This window comes from Callithrix jacchus, chromosome 1 (genome assembly GCF_049354715.1).
Source record: "Callithrix jacchus isolate 240 chromosome 1, calJac240_pri, whole genome shotgun sequence".
In the NCBI taxonomy this organism is placed as follows: Eukaryota; Metazoa; Chordata; class Mammalia; order Primates; family Cebidae; genus Callithrix; species Callithrix jacchus.
Window position 1 is genome coordinate 213,914,326 of NC_133502.1, and position 18,505 is coordinate 213,932,830.

Here is an 18,505-nt window from a genome sequence, read left to right on the forward strand (position 1 = left end):
AACTTTCTCCCCTGGACAAAAGCAGGGGGTTTCCGCCACCCAGGATCCCCTCTGCTCCTGCCCTGCTGGCCCCGTCACCCTGGCAGATGGATACGCTGCGGAGGCCACATCTTTTCCTCCACGGCACCTGGCCAAGGCTGTGGCCGCCGTGGACCGGCGTGGCCTGCCACATTGCTTGGCCCCAGGAGATCCCATTTGCAAGTTGCTTCCACAATGTGGGTGCCTTGGGCCAACCCCCGTGGATTTGAGTCATTTGAATCCATCGTAGGAGACAGCTCACCCCAGTGCTGGAGGCCTGAGCCCCCTTCGGCCCACCCACCAGGTGCTGGGAGTCTCCACAAGTGCGGGCATCGCGCAACTTACTATCTCCAGCTGAGGGGACCGTCTCCACGCCGCCCAGGCTTCCGAGCAAGGCCACGCGGACTTTAAAGAGCGTCCGCTGCAAGGTCACAGGCGCCAGTGTCCGCTCATCCGAACCTTGAAGCACCAGGCCCAGGTGGAGTCCTCCTTCCATGGAGTTGAAAGAAGCCTCCCGGGTGGAAGGCCCGGGGTGGGATCCCTCCACCCACGTCTGGCCGGAAGCGTGGGCACGCCCACTCCAGGAATCCCAGGGCGGGGCCCGGGCTCCCAGGAAATGGGGCCAGAGGTTCCCTGGCAGGCACTGGCGCAACCCGGCTGCCTTCCCAGTCCCCGCCTCCTGCGGATTCCTTCTGGGGTTTTGGGAACGGCTGGCCCAGCCCACACCCTGAACCCAGCCCGCCTAGAAGCCTGGAAACCCAGAGGTTCACACAAGCCGGTGCTGGGACCCTTCTCCAAGACCACCCGAAACTGCGGCACACCTGGCATCTGGGTGGCTGCTGGATAACGCCATCCTGTTAAGGTCATGGGAAGCCAGTGGGGAGGGTTTGAAATGGGCTAAGAGGGCCCACCGCAGAGCCCGGGCCTCCCGTCCCGTCTTCCTAAGGCCACGGTGCGGGAAACGCCAACAGACCAAGGGCTCCCAGATGAGGATCTCATGTGGCGCCTGCAACCGTCTATTGAGGCGGAGGCTGGAAGCCCCATTTTAAAGACAAAGCTGAGGCCTTGTGGTAAGAACCACTTTTATCAAGGTCTGTTTCATCTGAAGGCGTGCTGGGCACTTACGCCGTCTCATCGGACCCAGTCCCTGCTATGCTCCCTATTAGGAAATGGGGCCACGAAACTCCCCGTGCCCCGGCACGCAGGCACAGGTGTGTGCATGTGGGCAGACACACAGGCCTGCCTGGGAAGGCCTGGCCAGCTGGCTGCTTCTTGGAGAAAGGCCGCTAGCACGCTGACCGGCCCACAGAGGCCTTTGGGGCCGCTCCCTCCCTGGGCCCGCCTTCCCGGTCCTGTTCTGGGCCTGCCCACGCCGCCATTTCCTCTCTGGGGCCTGCAGGCCTCACTTCCACTCCTCCCAGTCTGCAAATGGCCGGCGCCCAGAACCGCCTGTCCACAGAAGGAAGCAGCAGTGCGTCTGGCCAGGGCCCAGCGTGCAGGCCACCTAGCCAGGGCCGCTCAGCAGTGCCGAGTGCCCATGAGAAGCCCATGCCTGGATAGCCAGTCCACCCCCATCGGCTTCGGCTAGCCCCGGGCTGGGGAAAACCACCCTTCACAGGCATCCCTGGGGCCTCGGAGGCCCATGGCCCAGTCATCCTCAGGGGTGGGCTGAGGGCTCCGTGGCCCACTTAGACAAACGCACCTCCAAACACCAGTTCACGTCTTCTGACGCTGCTGACCTGCCAGGAGTGTCAGCCAGTGGAGAAACGAGAGGGCGCCTCTACACGCATGCAAACGTTACACGCACATGCCTGTGTGCAAGCACGCTGTCCACACCCGGGGCAGCACGCACGCCAGTGCGGAAACACTCACCGGTGGATGCTGTGGCAGAACCTGGGCTTTGGAGGGTGGCAGGGCTGGGTTCAAGTCCTGGCCCAACCCTGATCAGCTGATTGAACCTTGGGGAACCCACTTAGCCTCTCCGAGGTTTGCTGCCTCCCCTGGTGGAACGGAGGTGATGATCATGCCCCACTGCAGGCATCGTCTGAGTCTCAGAAATAAGGCAAGGAAGCAGTAGCATTTATGGGGTGCTCACCATGATCCCAGCTTTCCATGGGTTCAGAAAGTTGACTCTTACTGCCTCCATTTTACAGATAAGGAAATGAGGCTGGAGAGGTGAAATCACTTGCCCTGGATCAACACGGCCCCAAATCAAAGACGACCCGATCTGAACCCGGGCTTCGGGTCCCAAGGCCACTGCTCTTCTGAACACAGGTGCCAGGGCACGCAGCGGGAATGGGAATAGCAGCAGGGAGTGCTGCTGTTACTATTACAGCCATCGCCATGCCCACGGCTGCTTAGAGACTCTGTGGCCCAAAGGCTGGGGCCGTTTCACGTGGCCTCATCTTTTAGAGTGCCCAGACCTGGACCAGATCCCAGCTATGGAGGCAGGAGTCGACAGGCTCAAAGACCAGACTTGGAAAAGAAGATGTGGTTTAAAACTGCCAGACAATGCCTGTAATCCCAGCACTCTGGGAGGCCGAGGCGGGTGGATCACAAGGTTAAGAGATCGAGACCATCCTGGTCAACAAGGAGAAACCCCGTTTCTACTAAAAATACAAAAATTAGCTGGGCATGGTGGTGCGCGCCTGTAGTCCCAGCTACTCGGGAGGCTGAGGTGGGAGAATCGCTTGAACCCAGGATGAGGAGGTTGCGGTGAGCCGAGATCACACCACTGCACTCCAGCCTGGGTGACACAGTGAGATGACTCCATGTCAAAAAATAATAATAATAAGGCCAGGTGGCCGGGCGCGGTGGCTCACGCCTGTAACCCCAGCACTTTGGGAGGCCGAGGCGGGTGGATCACGAGGTCAAGAGATCGAGACCATCCTGGTCAACAAGGTGAAACCCCGTCTCTACTAAAAATACAAAAAATTAGCTGGGCATGGTGGCGCGTGCCTGTAATCCCAGCTACTCAGGAGGCTGAGGCAGGAGAATTGCCTGAACCCAGGAGGTGGAGGTTGCGGTGAGCCGAGATCGCGCCATTGCACTCCAGCCTGGGTAACAAGAGTGAAACTCCATCTCAAAACAAAACAAAACAAAACAAAAAAGCTGCCGGACCGCAGAGCAGGCTCCCGAGCAGCTCCGGTGAATCTCATCAACTTTTTACTTTTCCTATTAGTTGCTAACATCTCCGCCAACAGGTCCATCCCCGAAAGTAAACAGGCTGCAACAAAGCGCTTCTATGAACAAACGGACGCGGTGGCTGGAGCTGGCGGGAGGCAACACCGGAGGCGCACCCTTCCCTCCTCCCGGCCACCGCCACTGAGGCAGGAACGTGGGAACTGGTCTCAGCCGGCGAGGAACTGCAGAGCCTGAATCCGGAATTTAGAAACACAGAGGCAAACACACATAAGGGAAAAGAAAGAAGCCTTCACTGATTGCACCGTAACATGAGCATATTTGCAAAATAAACAGTTATCATCATTTGCAGATTATTGTGGCTGTAAAGGCTGCTCTGCCCTCCAGGTTGATACAAACCGATAAATTCTGCCCTTTGCTATCTTGGTGAGATAATTTTTTTTAAGTTTATGGCTACTCTGTATTTTACCTGCTGCATTTCTTTGCTGGTGGAGTTTGGATGTAAATGTATCTTTAGAGCATCCTAAATATAAATTATCTGATTTTTCATAAAGGCCTCAAAACAATATGTAACTCAACATAGAACAGTTAGAGATTTAACACCTTCCCTATAGATATTAGTAAGATACTAAAATTGTTAAGATGTTAAAATGAAAATCAAAAGATAGTCAAAACCACAGCCACGAGTCCGAATTTAAAACTTGTGTTCCACGGCCTGTGCTGCAGCAGAAGAGGAAAATTGGTCATTAATTAAAACACTGATGGGCCTTTGACACAGGGCATGTGGGGTCTTAAAAGATGCAGACCAAAAATTCAATTAAAGTTTAATGAAGGTGATGATCGCTCTCTGCCGAATTTTCCAAGGGCTGAGAAGATCGTTGAATAAGTCTTGTTTCTAAACACAAATGCAACTTGTTTATTTTGACCCCAGTTCTTCGAAATTGTCGACTCCACAATTGAAATATGCTGTGTGTTCCAACAAGTACCCGGCAGCCGTAATGACAGACCAGCCCATCTGTGCTGCGAGAATGTATAATTTCAGTCTATAGTGGAATTTATATAGAAGCGATGATGTGAATAGTGCTTTGCGTGGTACTTTCTTCAAAAAAAAATCCTGCCGAGAAGCGCTGGGAGCCATGGAGAATGCTGAGATTTTGGCCTGATTTTTTTAAAAAGCAGAATCCATAGCATTTTACTGATTTTGAGGTTAGAGGGCGAGGGTCGAAAGTTATCCAAGTTAAAAGCTTAGATGATAGTTGATCACATGCAACGGTCCCAGGTGCCCGAAGTGTACACGGGACAGCGAGTTTCTCAAGCATGTGAAAAACACTAGGTAAATGTAACTGCACTGGCAATACTAATTTAGAATGAAAATGTTCCTTTATGTGAATTAACTGATTTTTCTGCTACTTGCCCCTATCTTGTCCAAAAAAAAAACCCAAAAAACAAAAACAATAAATTAATGATCAGGAAATCTGACCATCTCTCAATCCAGGATTTAGGATTAAGGGTCTATTTGCCAACATTAATTATACACAAAAATGAGTAGCCAGCTATTAAACATGGAAATTCTTCTAAAATGCTGAACTCCCACTTTTCCCCTGCCCATTCCCTATCTCCTTGACTCTTTTGCTTTTAAATTGTATTATGCTTTTTTTTCTATTACTTTTATTTTGCCACCAGTGTTTTATTTGATGCTTGCTAAATATTTGGGTGGCACGAATCCTCCAGCTTGCAGCAGAATGTGGCTGTCATGTCAAGAAATGTTTTAATTATCTCTGCTATATATGCCTGTTTCTGCAGCCCCAACCCCTCCAGTATCGACTGCTGGCTCATCTAAGAACAAAAGCAGCCGCTGAGAGCCCTCGTGTTAGCTGAGCTCCGTTTTCAGATTTGGTGCTGTCTGCCGAGGCCGGCCGCTCAGACCGAGACCGGCGCACGCAGGGCCCACGCACCTCCAAACTGGGAAAACAAAGATGGATTTCCATGGGAGTTTTCCTCTCAGTGCCATTTTAGAACTTTCCGGGTCTGATTTTCCATTTTCCATAAATCAAGACCCTGGCTCCCCTCAAGGGTGGGGAACCAGGCCGCATCCAAGGATGCTTTTGTTAGCCTGCCAGAGCATGGAGGTGGCCACGGAGCAGTGCTCTGCAAAGCCCACCTCTGAATCAAAAGGGTCAGTGCTTCTGGAGGGCCAGGGACCAAGGGACACCCAGGCAGCCACTGAGCCCAGCTCCTGGACAGCGGTGGCGAGGTGGCGGGGGACACAAAGGTCTTTGAGGGACTCTCAGCCCTGCCGGCCACGTTTCAGGCCCTGGACAAGCTGGGTGTCTCCCCCAGCAGCTCTGCAGGTGAGGACCCCCTGGCATGGGATCCAGGACATGGGCAGGCCACGAGGCCACTCAGGCCCCCCTGAGGGTCTGTGTAGCGGACAGTGCCCACACGTGCACACTCCACATGCAGTCTGCGGGCAGGGCGGTAACAAGACCGGCACAGCACTCTCAGGTGGAACCCCCACGTTGAAACAAGTGCTCGAAAACAAAGCCCGCAGCAACCGAAAATATTTTTCCCTATGCTGAGCTGAGGCCAAAAGGAGCTTGCTTTCTTTTTCTTTTTTTTTTCCCAAAACTAAAATGAAAGGGAGAAAGAACTAGATCCCTAAACTGTGGACATGGAAACATTAAAGATGCCGGACAACATAAAAGGGGCTCTGTTTCTAGATGCGAAGTCCTCCCTCCCGGGGGCCGGCCTGGCCGTGCCTGCCGATGAGTTTGCTGGGAGGAGCCGTGGATGGTCCTGGTGGTTTTCCCTATGCCAGTCCTGGTGCCGTCAAAAATTAAAATAAAATAATAATAATGAGGCCTCCGCACAAACTGACACGGCCAGGCAGGCAGGAGTAGGCCGTGGCTGTTAATGCTTCCCCAGGCATTTGTTCCCACCATAATGGAAGACGCAGCGACTGTGAAATGATAAACATTCATTTTTATTGTGATTTCTAAAGCCTGTAGCTTTGAATCTCGAAAGCAAATGGGCTTGGCTCCTGCATTTTCCCTGCAGTTTTTGGCAGGGCATCCTTCTCGGAAGATGGAGGGCTCTGAAACAGAATTCCGAGTTTGGGGAACCAATTAGAGGGAGGACACATAACAGGCACCGGGGCACAAGATGGCAGCACCCTCGGCTCGTCTTCACGACAGAAGGAAAGAAGGTGACTTACCCGAGGTGCCGGAAGATGGAGGCGCCTTCTCCAAAGCCAGGAAGTGAAAATGACATCCCCGGGCCTGGCCCATCACCCGGGCGGGGGAGGAGGGCAGGTCCCGCCCGCCAGCAGGCTGTCTGGTGCCAGCCCTGGCCGCAGGCCTGTGGGCCCCCTGGTCTCCGGCCGCCGCTGTCCTTCGGTCCAGTGGGCCCTGCTGGCACAGGGGGCAGGGCTGCCAGGAGCCATGTGGCGCTAGGGGAAGGCCCCACTGCCAGCCCCGGAGTACGAGGAAAATGCTACTTTTGTCTCCTGCTCTCATCTGGCACTGGCTGCCCGGGGAGGGGGGGCAGAGGCGGCCGCTGCAGCTCGGCCCCGCCCACCGGGAATTTTTGAAAGATGCTCGTGGGTGCGGGAGGATGGCAGACGTGGCAGTGGCGGGTGGGCCGGGCCCCCAAACCCACCACCAAAAAAGGAGGAGGCTGGCCAGGCGGGAGAGGGAGGAGGAAGCCAGCGTATGGCCACTCAGTCGCCGGCCAGGGAGGATATGGGGAGCGGCCGCCCAGGCCTGGCCAAGACGCCAGCACCCTGTGGACGGGCAGCACTGACTGGGCGCCATGCTGTGGGCGCCTGCCTGGCCGGGCTGCTCCGAGGGGCTGGGCGTCCAGGCGGCCTGGCTCGCTCCAGGGATAGAGGCCGCATTGTTCCCACGCCGGGCTCAGCAGGCAGCAGCCAGTGCCCTGGCCGTTTCCCCAGGGTGAGGCCAGAGACCCCACCCTGAAAGCTGCCCTGGCTGGGGCCCTTGCAGTGAACCGTCTCCTAACGCCCCTAGAGGCTGGCGCTGCTATAGCTGGGAGTCCAGGCTGCAGCTACAGTGGCCCTGTGTCCGACTAGCCACTTCATCATGGGCAAGCCTGCCTCAGTTTCCCCATCTATAGAATGAAAGGGGATAATGGCTCCTCCCGCTCAGGGCTGCTGGAGTGGCAGAATTAACAACATGCACAGAGCCCCAAGCCCCATCCAAGCACCCAGTGGGCGCTTGATACTGAGGGGGCTGAGGGTGGCCAGGCAGCCACAGCGGACAGGGTGCCAGGGGCGGAGTCCAGGCCCATCAGCCCCCACTCTCGCACCCTCACTAATCTTTGATTTCACCAAAACCAAACCTTGCCACCACGTCAGGGAAACATCCCAGTCCTCTTGCCCTACAACTGGGGTTGGCAGGCCTGGGGTTTCACTGTGGCTCTTTGATCTGGAGATAAAATACTGGACCCCATTGCTCTCTCCTGCAGGCATCAGGCTGGGTCTGCTGGGCCACACGTTTGTCCAGCTCTCCCCTGTCGCCCTCTGTGACCGGGAGCTGCAGCAGTGACCACAGGGAGCAACAAGGCTGGGAGTGTGGGAAGGGGCTCCCCAGGAAGCGGGGCTACCCACCCCATGGCTGTCCGGGTGCAGGCAGGGCCAGCCCTACACTAGAGGGGACGGCGTGGAGTGACCACCGTCTGGCTCTGAGCCTGACTCCTGGGCGTACGGGACACATCAGGGCCTTTCTGTCAATAAGGACTTGAGATAAAGAGCGGTCTGGGTGCACTGTGAGAGCCCAGGGGACCGTGAGAGCCTCCTGCAGTGGACAGGAGCTGCCTGCCGCCCGGATTCTGTTTGATATTAACACTGCTTTACGCCTGCTCAGAGCGGGTCCTGCTGAAAGCCAAAAAAAAACGGGGTGGGGGTGAGTGAGCAAGGAGGAAGCTGCCCAGGAGGAGCCCTCAGTCCTGGGCTCTGGTCTCACTCACGCACATGGCCACGTGACCAGCTCGCCAGCTGATGCCAGAGACAAAGCAGGTAGGATTCCGATGCCATGCGCCCCACCAGGAACGCTGGGAATTCCATTCCAGCAGCGGCTTGGCCTGGCTGCCAAGAGCCTGGCCCTGGGAGGGAAGGGTCCCCCATGCTCCACAGCATGGGGCCTGCCCTGCCAGCCAGCAACATCAGGAAGCCACTCAAGATGGGATGGCAACAGTAAGACCCACAGGGGCATGGCAGAGGAGGCAGGGCCTGGGTGACGGCTGCAGGAGGAGGTGCCCGCCCCCCAACCCACAGGACTGCCTCAACCAGAAGTGGCCACTGCTGTGCCCAGCTGGCTGCCCAGGAGATAATGGCCTCTAGAGCAGGCCTACCGGCCATCATGGGAGTCAGGCCACGAGGGCGGTGGGCCTGGACTCCAGCCGGAATCAGGCCCTTCTCAGATGGAGCTCCAGGCAGCAAGGCTAGGGCACCATTGTACTGTATGGGGCCAGAGTCCCCGGCATGCCCTTCTCCTGGCAGTGTGGGGAGGGCCCCACAGGTGACACCCATGTAGGCCCACATGCTCAGTACACACGTGCCCCTGCAGGCCAGAACCCACGCGGTGGGGCAGGGGGGCTCTGGGGACAAGCAGCCCCCACCCAATTTGCCACAGCTGCCCTTAGCGTCAAAATACACGGAAAACTGGAGCGCCGGCACCATCATTTTATTATAATTTAAAATGTAATTATAAAAGGCTGATTTGAATGTAAATATCTCTCTTAAACACGTGAAAGGGGATTCTAAATTTAAGAGCCCCAAATCAGCAGGTAAATATTTCAGCGAAATGCTCTTCCTGCCATCTGAAATGCCAGAACTAAGGAAAGGGCGTTCCGCAGGAAAAAAAAAAAAACCCAAACCCGGTTTTAGAAAGCCAAAAGCAAAAGGGACGATTCTTTTTTAATCTGGAGGGAAAATTCTATCACTGAATTAAAAAAAAAAAATTGTTTAGCCTTTTTACTGTGTGGCTTTCATGCACAAATTTGGTTAATGGCAAACACTGGTCCTATTTTACAACACCAACCGGTGACCCGGCGGTCACATCTCTACTCAGAAACCTCCTTGGCGCTAGCTGGACAGTGGGCACAGCCACTCTCTCCACACGGGTTCCTGGGTGGTCAAAAAGAAGAGACTCCCCAGTCCAGATGCCAACGAGAAGCTTCCCATCCCCAATTTTCGTTTTACTTTCAAACTGCCTCCCACCACGCACAAAAAAGTGACTAAGAACCTGGTTTGGGGGTTTTTCTGCCCATTGTCACAAGATTTCATTCTTTTTCATGATTTTTATATTACCAATTCTCCCTATTGCCTCAGAGGCTCCTGGACACCCTGAAAGGGAGCTCCCTTCTGAGTGGGCTAATGTCGAGGGCGACAGGGGCCATGCCGAGAAGTTCTCACATTGGAAAAAAATAAAACGTGACAGCCGACTGACAAAAAATGAAACCTCATTTCTGAAGCCAGATATTAGAATGAGCCAAGAAAGCTTGGGTGACCCTGGTCCCCCACCGGACCAGGGACACTCCCTCATCTGTCCTCCTTCAAGGCCTTGCTGGGGTGTCCAGACAGGTCCCCCTAAGGGGCTGGGTGTCCCTGGCCGATGAGCCACCTCAGCCTTCCCAAACCTCCCCCTTCCGATGCTTCGCTTCAGGCCCTGGCACGGCCCACCCCTCCCAAAGCTGCTAACCGGAGCCTGGGCTCTGGCCTGGCTTCCCGGGCAGCTCCTCCGACACCTCGCAGAACGGGCCGGGGGGACAGGTCGTGCGTAGGCCTGGGGTGAAATTCTCTTCATTCTATCAATTCGGAAAATATTCACAGAGCCCTAACTCTGGGCCACGTTTGTCAGAGTTACAAAAACACCCTCTCCAGCCCGGAAGGGTGTTTGCTCGTGTCGGGCTTCACCAAGTCGGGGCAGACTCTCCCGCAACCTATGGGCCACTCCCAAGTTCATCTGAGAACGGAATTTGGGGAAGAGCAGACCCTGGAAAACCACAGCTACTGGCCCCAATCGCCCTCTCGATGGCCCCTCCCTGAGCCCTGTGGGGACAGAGCTTTCCTCTTCCAGGCTCTATTTTTCCTCACTTCCATGTTGTGACCCAGCTAGCTAAGGCCCTGGCTAAGGCCGACTGGGCCTGGCAGAGGGAGGCCCCATCTGCCCACGACCCCAAACCTGGCCATCTCTCCAGTACTTGCAAGGGCAGCCCTGCGGCTCTTAAAAATAAATCGCAGAAGAAAACAAAATGAACTCATGCAAGTTTAACCTCCGCTCAACAAAGAGAGCCAGATGTGCCCACAAAAACTGTTCAGGAACCATGGGGCAAGAGGCTTTCTCTTTTTCTTCTCTAAATCTCTGTCCCCAACTACATGTCTGGGGCCTGCCATTCCCGGACACTCGAGCTCCATGGACTGTCCCAGCCCAGGGAACGCTGGGCGGCCCCGAAAATAAATATTTCCCATGAAAGATCCATTGTCTCTGCTTGGAGACAATTGTTGCTTTTTCTCCCTGCTCAGCTCTACAGCATCAGAAAGCATGACCGACGCCATTTAGGGCTCTCTCTTATTCCAACAAGATGTTTTCAGCAAGGACGATCTTGCTGGGTCTTCCTGAATGACCAGCTAGGAGGGAAAATTCTCCAAAGCAAGCACTTCGGTTAACGTGCCAGGCCAAAGAACAATTTGCTCTTCAGAGTGGTGAAGCCGTCCCACCAAATCACCAGCCAGGACGCTGGTGGCCGCTGCGGCCGCGGTGGGCCCTGTGTCAGGACGTCCTGCCTCTGAAGGAGGGGGCACAAAGGTCAGACCCCAGGGCCAGCACCCACACGTGCCTTCTGTCCTGCCCCTGGGAAGGAATGCCTCCTCTGTCAGCACTTGCCAGGTCCCCAAGGTGACCCTGGCCTCATCCTGTGTACCCAATGTGATGTGTAAGACGCATCTGGATGTCACTCACACCAAGCCCCTGTGACGAGGGAAGCGCTGGCTCTGTGAGTTCCCGCCAGTCTACCTTGGAGGTAACATCAAGGTCCACTTTTACCCCCACCTGTAGGGCCGGAAGAGGAAACTTCTTGGTTCATTTTCTGGTGAGACCAAAGTTGGATTCTCTGTTACTTCGAATACCACATAATATAATACATAAAATAATAGTAGTGGTAAGTAAATAATAACTCAACAAACACAGGGATTATTATTGACAACAGTACGAATGCCAATAGCCGGAGCCATTTATGCCCCGCTCCCCGACAACGTGCTGGAAGGGTGCTTTATCAAAACAGCATCTGAAGCCTCCGAGGTGGGTTCATACTCTTCCCACTTTACAGCTCAGAGTCCAGGCTCAGAGGAGCTCAGAGGTGCCAGGTTCACCCAGGGAGGGGCAGGGGCAAACTGCAGCCCAGGCTCTCAGGCTGCAGCGTGCTAGAGTCTTCTCCTCTCTCCCAAAACATTCAGAGAAACTTCAAGACCCAAAGACAACACCCCAGGGAAGCATGGTGGCTTTACCAAGTTTCTTGCCTGGCCTGAAAGGACCCCTCCCTTGCTAGAGACCGTCCTCCAGCACAGGCATGCACCTACACCACACGAGAGGTTCCCCTGGACACCCGGCCAGGCAGGGTGCCCATCTGGGTGGGCAGAGCCCTTCCCAGTCCCTCCCGGGTCTCACAGTCTACCTTCTGGTCAGGCCCAGTCCATGCTGGGCCGGGACAGGCCCCAGTGCCCTTTAGGGGGCCGGAGGGATCGAGACAGTTTCACACAGACAGCCTGACCCGGCCGGGTGCAAAGCACACAACAGAAAGTAACCCTGCTGCAAAGCCCCACCCCGTTCCTGGGGGCACGGCAAACTGCTGGCCTGCACCTGCTCAGGCGCCGGGCATGAGGACCTCACCAATGCAGAGGGGCGCTGCCCAGGCAGAAACCAGCGTGTCCCCGCCAGCACCCTGCAGACCCTTCTCACCCAGGAGCGTCTGGGGCCCAGTGAGGCGCCAGCGCAGGCAGGGGACCATCCTGGGGCAGGCTCTGGTTTAAAACAAAACAAGGAAAACCAAGGCCTGTCCTTCCACCAGCCCACACCACAGTCCCTGTGGCCCTGGCCCCCTGCTTCCTATGTTCTTGATGTGAAATCTACAAGCAATAAAGACAGACAAGCGCCAGTTTCATTTTCAGAGCCTTCTCCTTTGTGTGTGTGCCCTCAAAAAATGAATAGTGCCAAGATGGGAGAGCCAACACCGCATGGGAGCCCCTGGTGGGACCCCGAGACCCCATCAGGCTGAGCTGGCTTGAGGAACACGGGCAAAGGCAGGACGGGGCCTCACCAGGGCCTCCGTGCCCGGCGCCGGCCCCACTGTTGGCTGCAGAATCTTGACCTCATCCCATTTCATGGACCGGGGGCACACTGTGTGGCAGAAGACGGGGGCACACTGTGTGGCAGGAGACAGGGCTACAGGGCTTCGGAGCTTTGACGAATAGCAGCCCTCGCTCGGTGGCCCTGGAGACTGCCTCCTCCGACGCTCAGGCCTTTCCCTGGCTCGCCCCGTGTCTGGCCCCTTGAGCAGGAGAGCCGGACACTGCTCATTTGGGGACACCCTGCAACCTCAGCAGAGCGCCACACCATGCCTGCCCTCCACGCCGTGTTCCCAGTCTCCTGTGGCCTCGGGGAAAATGTCTTCAGCATTTTACAGGCAAGGCCCTAGTGGAACTTGAGCTTCTTCTAATTACCAACCTCATCACCACCAATGCCATGCCAAGCAGAAGCTCCCGGCTAGCACGGCTGCCTTCTGCAGCGGCACCCCGATTCTGAGATCGCCCCCAAATGTCCCATCCCGGGTTTCATGTCTGCTAACTGCCTCTGATAAAGTCATAAATAAAAACTCAAAATGGGGCAAGGGGGCTGTGGGGGAGGCAGCCCAGAAAAAAGACACCCAAGGGTAGTTCTTCCAGCACAGAGGTAAAATTTCCGCCTCCAGCTGTGGCTGGACTGGACTGAAAAGGTCCCCTCAGTCCTTGGGGTTCGTGCGGGGGGCACTAGGCAGCCGAAAGGGAGGGACGCATGAGGCAAGCGTGGAGTATCCGGGCCTCTGTCCATGTCCCGGAAACACAACCTCCAAGAGCCCCCTGATGGCCCTGGGGTGTTATGGAAACAGGCCCCCCATTATTTTGTGGTGAAAGCACCCAGCAAGGTTATCCAAACCACATCAATAAGGTGGGAGAGTAGGCGAGAAGCTGTACCTGTGGCACAATCAGAGTTAAAAGCAAGCTCAATCCCCCACTGTTTGGGGTTTCATTTTAACCCTGGCCCTGCACACACGGACAAACACGTATTTTAAAACCCCGAAGAGCTAGAACCATGAACTAAAATAACATGAAACTATTGCTGGCCTGCAGGCTGCCTCGGCTTTTGAAACCCAACTTTGAAAAAATCTCCGCATTACCTTAAAACCCTATGATCACAACAAGCAAGCATTCCTTCATCCCTTTCTTGCTCCCCACAAACTCCCCAGGGCCCCTGGCTGGGCCTGTGTGTGCGGTACCTATAAAGGGGCATTTATTACAAAAAGTTATGAGTTGTTTTTTGTTTTTATGCCACCGTAAATAGCAGCTGCCACACCAGGGCCTTTCACTGAACCGGCCCAAATGGCGCCAACGCCGAACCGAGGGTCCCCTCTTAAATCATCTCTCCCCAAGTGTCTGACCGGGAGGGAAAAAATAAGCAGCGTGGGTTTAGAAAGTAAATGAAATATTGCAATTTTCCAAGAAAGAATTGTAGCCTCCCAGTAACCTTTCCAAACACATCACACACACACAAAATTCTAAAAACAGATGTTTTCTCTTTTCTTTCTATTGTGTTTAAGATGTCTGCTAACGCTTATTTTAGGTGTTCAGCAAAATTCTTTCTGGCAAATAGCCTGCACACCTGAGATTAGAAGCTGTGCTTCACAAATTCCGAGATCCAGATGAAGGCCGAGTGGAGTTCTTGCAAGCTGGTGCGGCTTTGGGTTCAAGAGCAACCTCCTCGGTGCGTTCCCTGGTCTGCGGAAGGCCTGCCCTATGCAAGGGTCCCTCTTAGAGATCCCTTCATTAATATTTAAATACTCACTAAGTAGCGAAAGTGAGAAATGCACTTACCGTTCTCGGGAGTCGCCGTGAACCCGATGGTGACCTGGAGCGCGCACAGGTCGACAGCCCTGTCCTTGCGGGAAGACCGCGCCTGGCCGCCGGCGCCGCGCTCCCGTGCCCAGAGCTGCACAGGCCCTCAGCCAGCGGTCCTAAGTCCTGGGTTCCAAACGCTTCTCCTCTTCCCGCATCGAAGCGGCGGACGGCAGAGCAGTGCCAGTTCCCGCAACTCTTCTCAGGGTGTGACGGCTCTGGACCGCCGCTGGCGAAGCGCACGGCCCAGGCCCCACTTTCTCAGCCCCGCGCTGCTCCTTCCCTTCGGGCTCCGGCTTCCCGGAGCTTAGCGACCGGACTGCGCCGGAGAGTGGCCCGCAGGACCCGGTCACCGCGTCCGCGCGCGCCGCAAGGGACCTTTGTCCCGGACGAAAACGAAAGCGCGCCGGCCCGGGGGCGCCCACGCCCTGCCGCGGAGAGCCCGGCCGGCGCGCCGCGCGACTTTCTCCAAGTTCACGTGCATTCCGAGCGGGCGTCGCGGGCCAGGACTTGCAGAGCCGGGCCGTCGGGCGGGCGGCGGGTTGCAGGCGGGCTTGGGGACGGCCCGGCGGGGCGGGCCGGGGCACAATGGGCACCGCCGGGCGGGCGGGCGGGCGCGGGGACAGCGTGGGCCCGGCCGCCGAGAGGCCGTTCGTCTGGCGCTGCCAGGGCGCCGAATGCTGCGGCGGCTTGGCACAGACGCGCCGCGCGCCCGGTGCATGCTAATGGCCGGCGGCCGCGCCATGAATTATTCAGCAGCGGCGCGGAGAGGGCGAGCGCAGCGCGGAGGGCGACCCGGGCCGCGCGTCCCCCGCCGCTGCGAAGCGACCGCGGCGACTTCCCAAACTTTCCCGGGTCGGCACCGAGGATGCGGCCCCCGCGGCGCCGCCGTCCCCGCCCGAGCGCGCCGGCCGCGCTTCCCCCGTTGCCGCCTATTTTATGTCTTTTGTCTCGGAGTTGGCACCTGTCCCAGAGAGCGCGTTTCCCTGCCCACCCCTTCGCCGCCGGATCGTAGCGGGGGAGGGAGTACGGGGGACCCAGGGAGGAGGGGACGGGGAAAGCAAGGCGCCTGCGGGCCCCGCAGCCCGCGGAGACCGCCGGAGAACGGCGGCGGTGCCCGCGCTCCCGGGCACCCCTGTTCTGCGGGAAGGTCGGGGCTGCAACCGCGCCCGGAATACCAACGAGGCCGCTCGCGGCCCCCGCCGTGCCCGCTGCGGGTGAGGACCGGGCGCCGCCCCTCCTGGGTTCCCCCCTCCGCCGCCCCCCACCCGGGACAGCGCGCGCGGGCGGGGCGGGCGGCGCGAGCTGCGGATTCGCCGCCCGGGCCCCGCGCCTCGCCCCGCAGCCCCGCGTGCGCGTCCCCGCGGGCACGCCGCCCCGGGCGCTCCCCGCCAGCGCGCCCCCGCTCTGCGGCCCCTCCCGCTGCCCGCCCGGGGCAGGGGCACCGCGCCGCGGGGACCCAGAGTCCTTCCGTTTCGCGCCCCGGTGCCCGCGCGGCCGAGGCGGGGGGGCGGGCGCGAGCTCCCGGCCTGGCCCACCCCCGCCGCCCTGGCACCGAGGCGGCTGCTGGGGCGCGCTCGGCGACTGCGCTCCAAGGCTCCGGCTGCCATGATTGCGGGCAGTGGGTCGCGCGCGCACGCTCGGGCCCGGCTCGGGGACCCCCGGCGGACCGACGGTCCCTGAAATCCCGGCAGCCTGGTGCCCGCAGCCCCGAGCGCGCCGCTGACGGTGGCCAGGCTCTCTGGACCCTTCCCCGTGGGGACAGTGTGCGCCGCGGAGCTCTCGACGCGGCCCCGGGACAGCGCTCGGGGCCGACGGTGGCAGCGGGCTTCCCCTAGGGCGGAGTGCGGACACAGGCGACCCGGCGGCGGCTTTCCGGACACCTCCAGAGCGAGGGGTGCCCAGAGGGGTGGGAGTCGGGACCCGGCCCACGGCGGGCCGGCGAAGGCGGGGGTCAGCGCACAGTGCCTGGAGATGTAAGAGGGGCGTGCAAGGTGCCTGAGCAGTTGGGGGGTCGTTCAAGGTGCCCAGGGAGGCGTGGGGGGGGCACGGTGCCCGGAGCTGCTGCCCAGCTCCGAGCGCGCTCTCTTCCTTCCCGGTGGAAACAACTTCCTGCGCCCCCCCCTCCCCGACTCAGGGCACAGCAGCTTCGGGGAGAAGTTCAAGGCCCCAGCTTTGCTCTCTTGGAGCCCGATGGCGACACTGCTGGCCCCAGGCCACACGGTTCCTTCCCAGGCCCTCCTGGCGGTGGGGACCGGCGGGCCTCCAGGGTCCTGACACGGGCTAGAATGCCACGGAGGCCGCGGCGTCTTTTCCCACCCGCTCCACGGAGGCGCCTAAGTGGTTTCCAAACCGCAGAGGGGCCGACCTGGGCCTCCGGTTCTCGGGGACGCACGCGGACACAGAGTCACTGTTCGCAGACCCCGTTCCCCTGCCCGGGCATGCCCTGGCTCTGAGCCGCATGGATCTGACTGTCCCCAGACGCCTGCGATGGCTCGTTGACGGCCAGGGTCCGAGCGAAACAAGGCCTCCCGAGTCCCATCCCAATGTCTCTCTGTGCCTGTCTCCCCCCACCACCCACCCACCACCCCCCCTCCCGCTGCCGGCCTTGGCATTCTAACTAGTGTCCCTTGACGTCACATCTCGCCATTTCTGCCAACCAATTGAAACTTGCTCGTTGTCATAAAAATATATATACTTTTTATGCCATTGGTAAATTCAAAAGTTCCCCGTGTGCCCTGCTTCCCAGGAAACTTCATTTCACGTTGGATTAGACTACCCAGGAGGGCAAAGCTGGGCTGGGGCAGCTGGGCCACTCTGCCAGGGCCTCGCTGCCCACTAAGCTGCCTTCCACGGCTCCCTAGACCACCATGATTGTGGCTTTGAATTGTGCCAGTCACCCTGATACACACACCACTGCCTTCACCCCATGACACCCAGAATTTGTGGTGGGGGAGGAAACTCAGGGTATGTTAAGAAACCTTCCCAATTGCTTTCCTGGGAGTTTGGGGTTGGGGGTTGCCTCTTCTTTCTAGAAGCTAAAAGAATGCTAAGGATAGCTTTATTCTTACTTTTTTTTTTTCCTGTGGGAAAACTCAGTTTTAGAAAATGGAGTAGAAATGTTTACCAGTTAATCTTTTCAGTGGAATCCAGACCAACTTTCACTTTCCACAGCTGCCTGGTGTCTTCACTGTTGAGTGGGTTGCCCTCTTTTTCTGAGGAAGGGCCTATGTCTCCCCATCATCTCCCAGCTCCAAGGGCTGTGGGGCCCAAGCTGGAAGCTCAGGAGCTCTGTGCTTCCCCAGAAAAGGGCACAGCTCTCCCGCAGGCTGAGACTCAGACATGCCACCTTCTAGCAATACAGCAGGGGAAATCAATCCTGTCTAGCTCAGTGCTTTATAATTTTCTTTCTTCACTATTAAAATTTTCAGCCCCAAATAGGAAGTGTGGGGTAAGAACGCACATTCCCACAGGATGAGTCTGTGCCCAGCAGTGCCCAAAGCCCCTCATATGCCACTGCAGCCCCTCCTAACCCGGCCACACCAAGGCAGAATTCAACCACTAACTGCTCTATAAACTCCCCCTGTACCCCATCGTTACTCTATGGTTCAACTACTTTAAAAAAACATACTACAGATATTTTGTGGTTTAGCAAGTTTAGGGACTTCAGAAGAAAATGCTTTAGAAACTGGGCTGAGGGCAGAGATCTAAACATCATCAGCGCCAGGCCTTTCAATATGGAGTCCTGTTTTTCCAAAATAATGAGCACGCCGGTAACTACCAAATGGGGATTCTGTACATAAATATATGGTTACTATTCTCAATAAAACTGGTCTCAAGGGCAAACTCTAGAAACGATGCATTCCTCTGAGATACACATCCAAGTGAAAAAGGAGGAAAAGCCTGCATCCCAATAACCACACTATAATCTATTTATAATCACTTTCCTAAACACTATAAATATTATAGCTAATGTGATATATGTTTTGTGATTAAATGGGTGGATTAAAACATTGAATTAAAAAAGCCACAAAGAAAAAGAGATTATCTTCTATTATGCCACTTACAACTTTTGTTCCATTGGCACAAATACGAATTTGACAAGTGTATCATCAGTGAGCGCACTGACTAAATGCCAGGATATCAGCTTTGTAATTTTCACCTGAAATCACTGTATAATCACAC

At 56.9% G+C, this 18,505-nt stretch overlaps 2 protein-coding genes across 4 annotated transcripts in view; both read right to left on the minus strand.

The window, feature by feature from the left end:
• The window catches only part of LOC144578433 (uncharacterized), a 32,239-nt gene extending 25,557 nt beyond the window's left edge, over positions 1-6,682 (minus strand). For all 3 annotated transcript variants that reach the window (XR_013524205.1, XM_078343618.1, XM_078343615.1), the window contains exon 1: positions 364-6,682. Coding sequence is in view for 2 of the 3 variants with exons in the window: in XM_078343618.1 (XP_078199744.1) it covers positions 364-514 (151 nt within the window). In the remaining variant the exon portion in view is untranslated. The remainder of the gene's footprint in view (positions 1-363) is intronic.
• On the minus strand, positions 5,761-16,862 carry LOC103787805 (uncharacterized). The gene is made up of 4 exons (XM_017964176.4): positions 16,793-16,862; positions 14,300-16,452; positions 6,374-6,566; positions 5,761-6,253 (listed from the first exon to the last, which is right to left on the minus strand). Exons 1-2 carry the CDS (start codon positions 16,860-16,862, stop codon positions 14,795-14,797), a joined length of 1,728 nt encoding a protein of 575 aa, XP_017819665.2. The 3' UTR covers positions 5,761-6,253; positions 6,374-6,566; positions 14,300-14,794.
• Between the last annotated feature and the right edge of the window lie 1,643 nt (positions 16,863-18,505).

Bases quoted from the DNA above. Each gene is read 5' to 3' on its own strand.
- LOC103787805 (XM_017964176.4), bottom strand. From the start codon at position 16,862: ATGGGACTCGGGAGGCCTTGTTTCGCTCGGACCCTGGCCGTCAACGAG. The intron at 16,453-16,792 runs GTCAGATCCATG...CTGTGCCCTGAG, and splicing joins ATCGCAGGCGTCTGGGGACA to TCGGGGAGGGGGGGGCGCAG.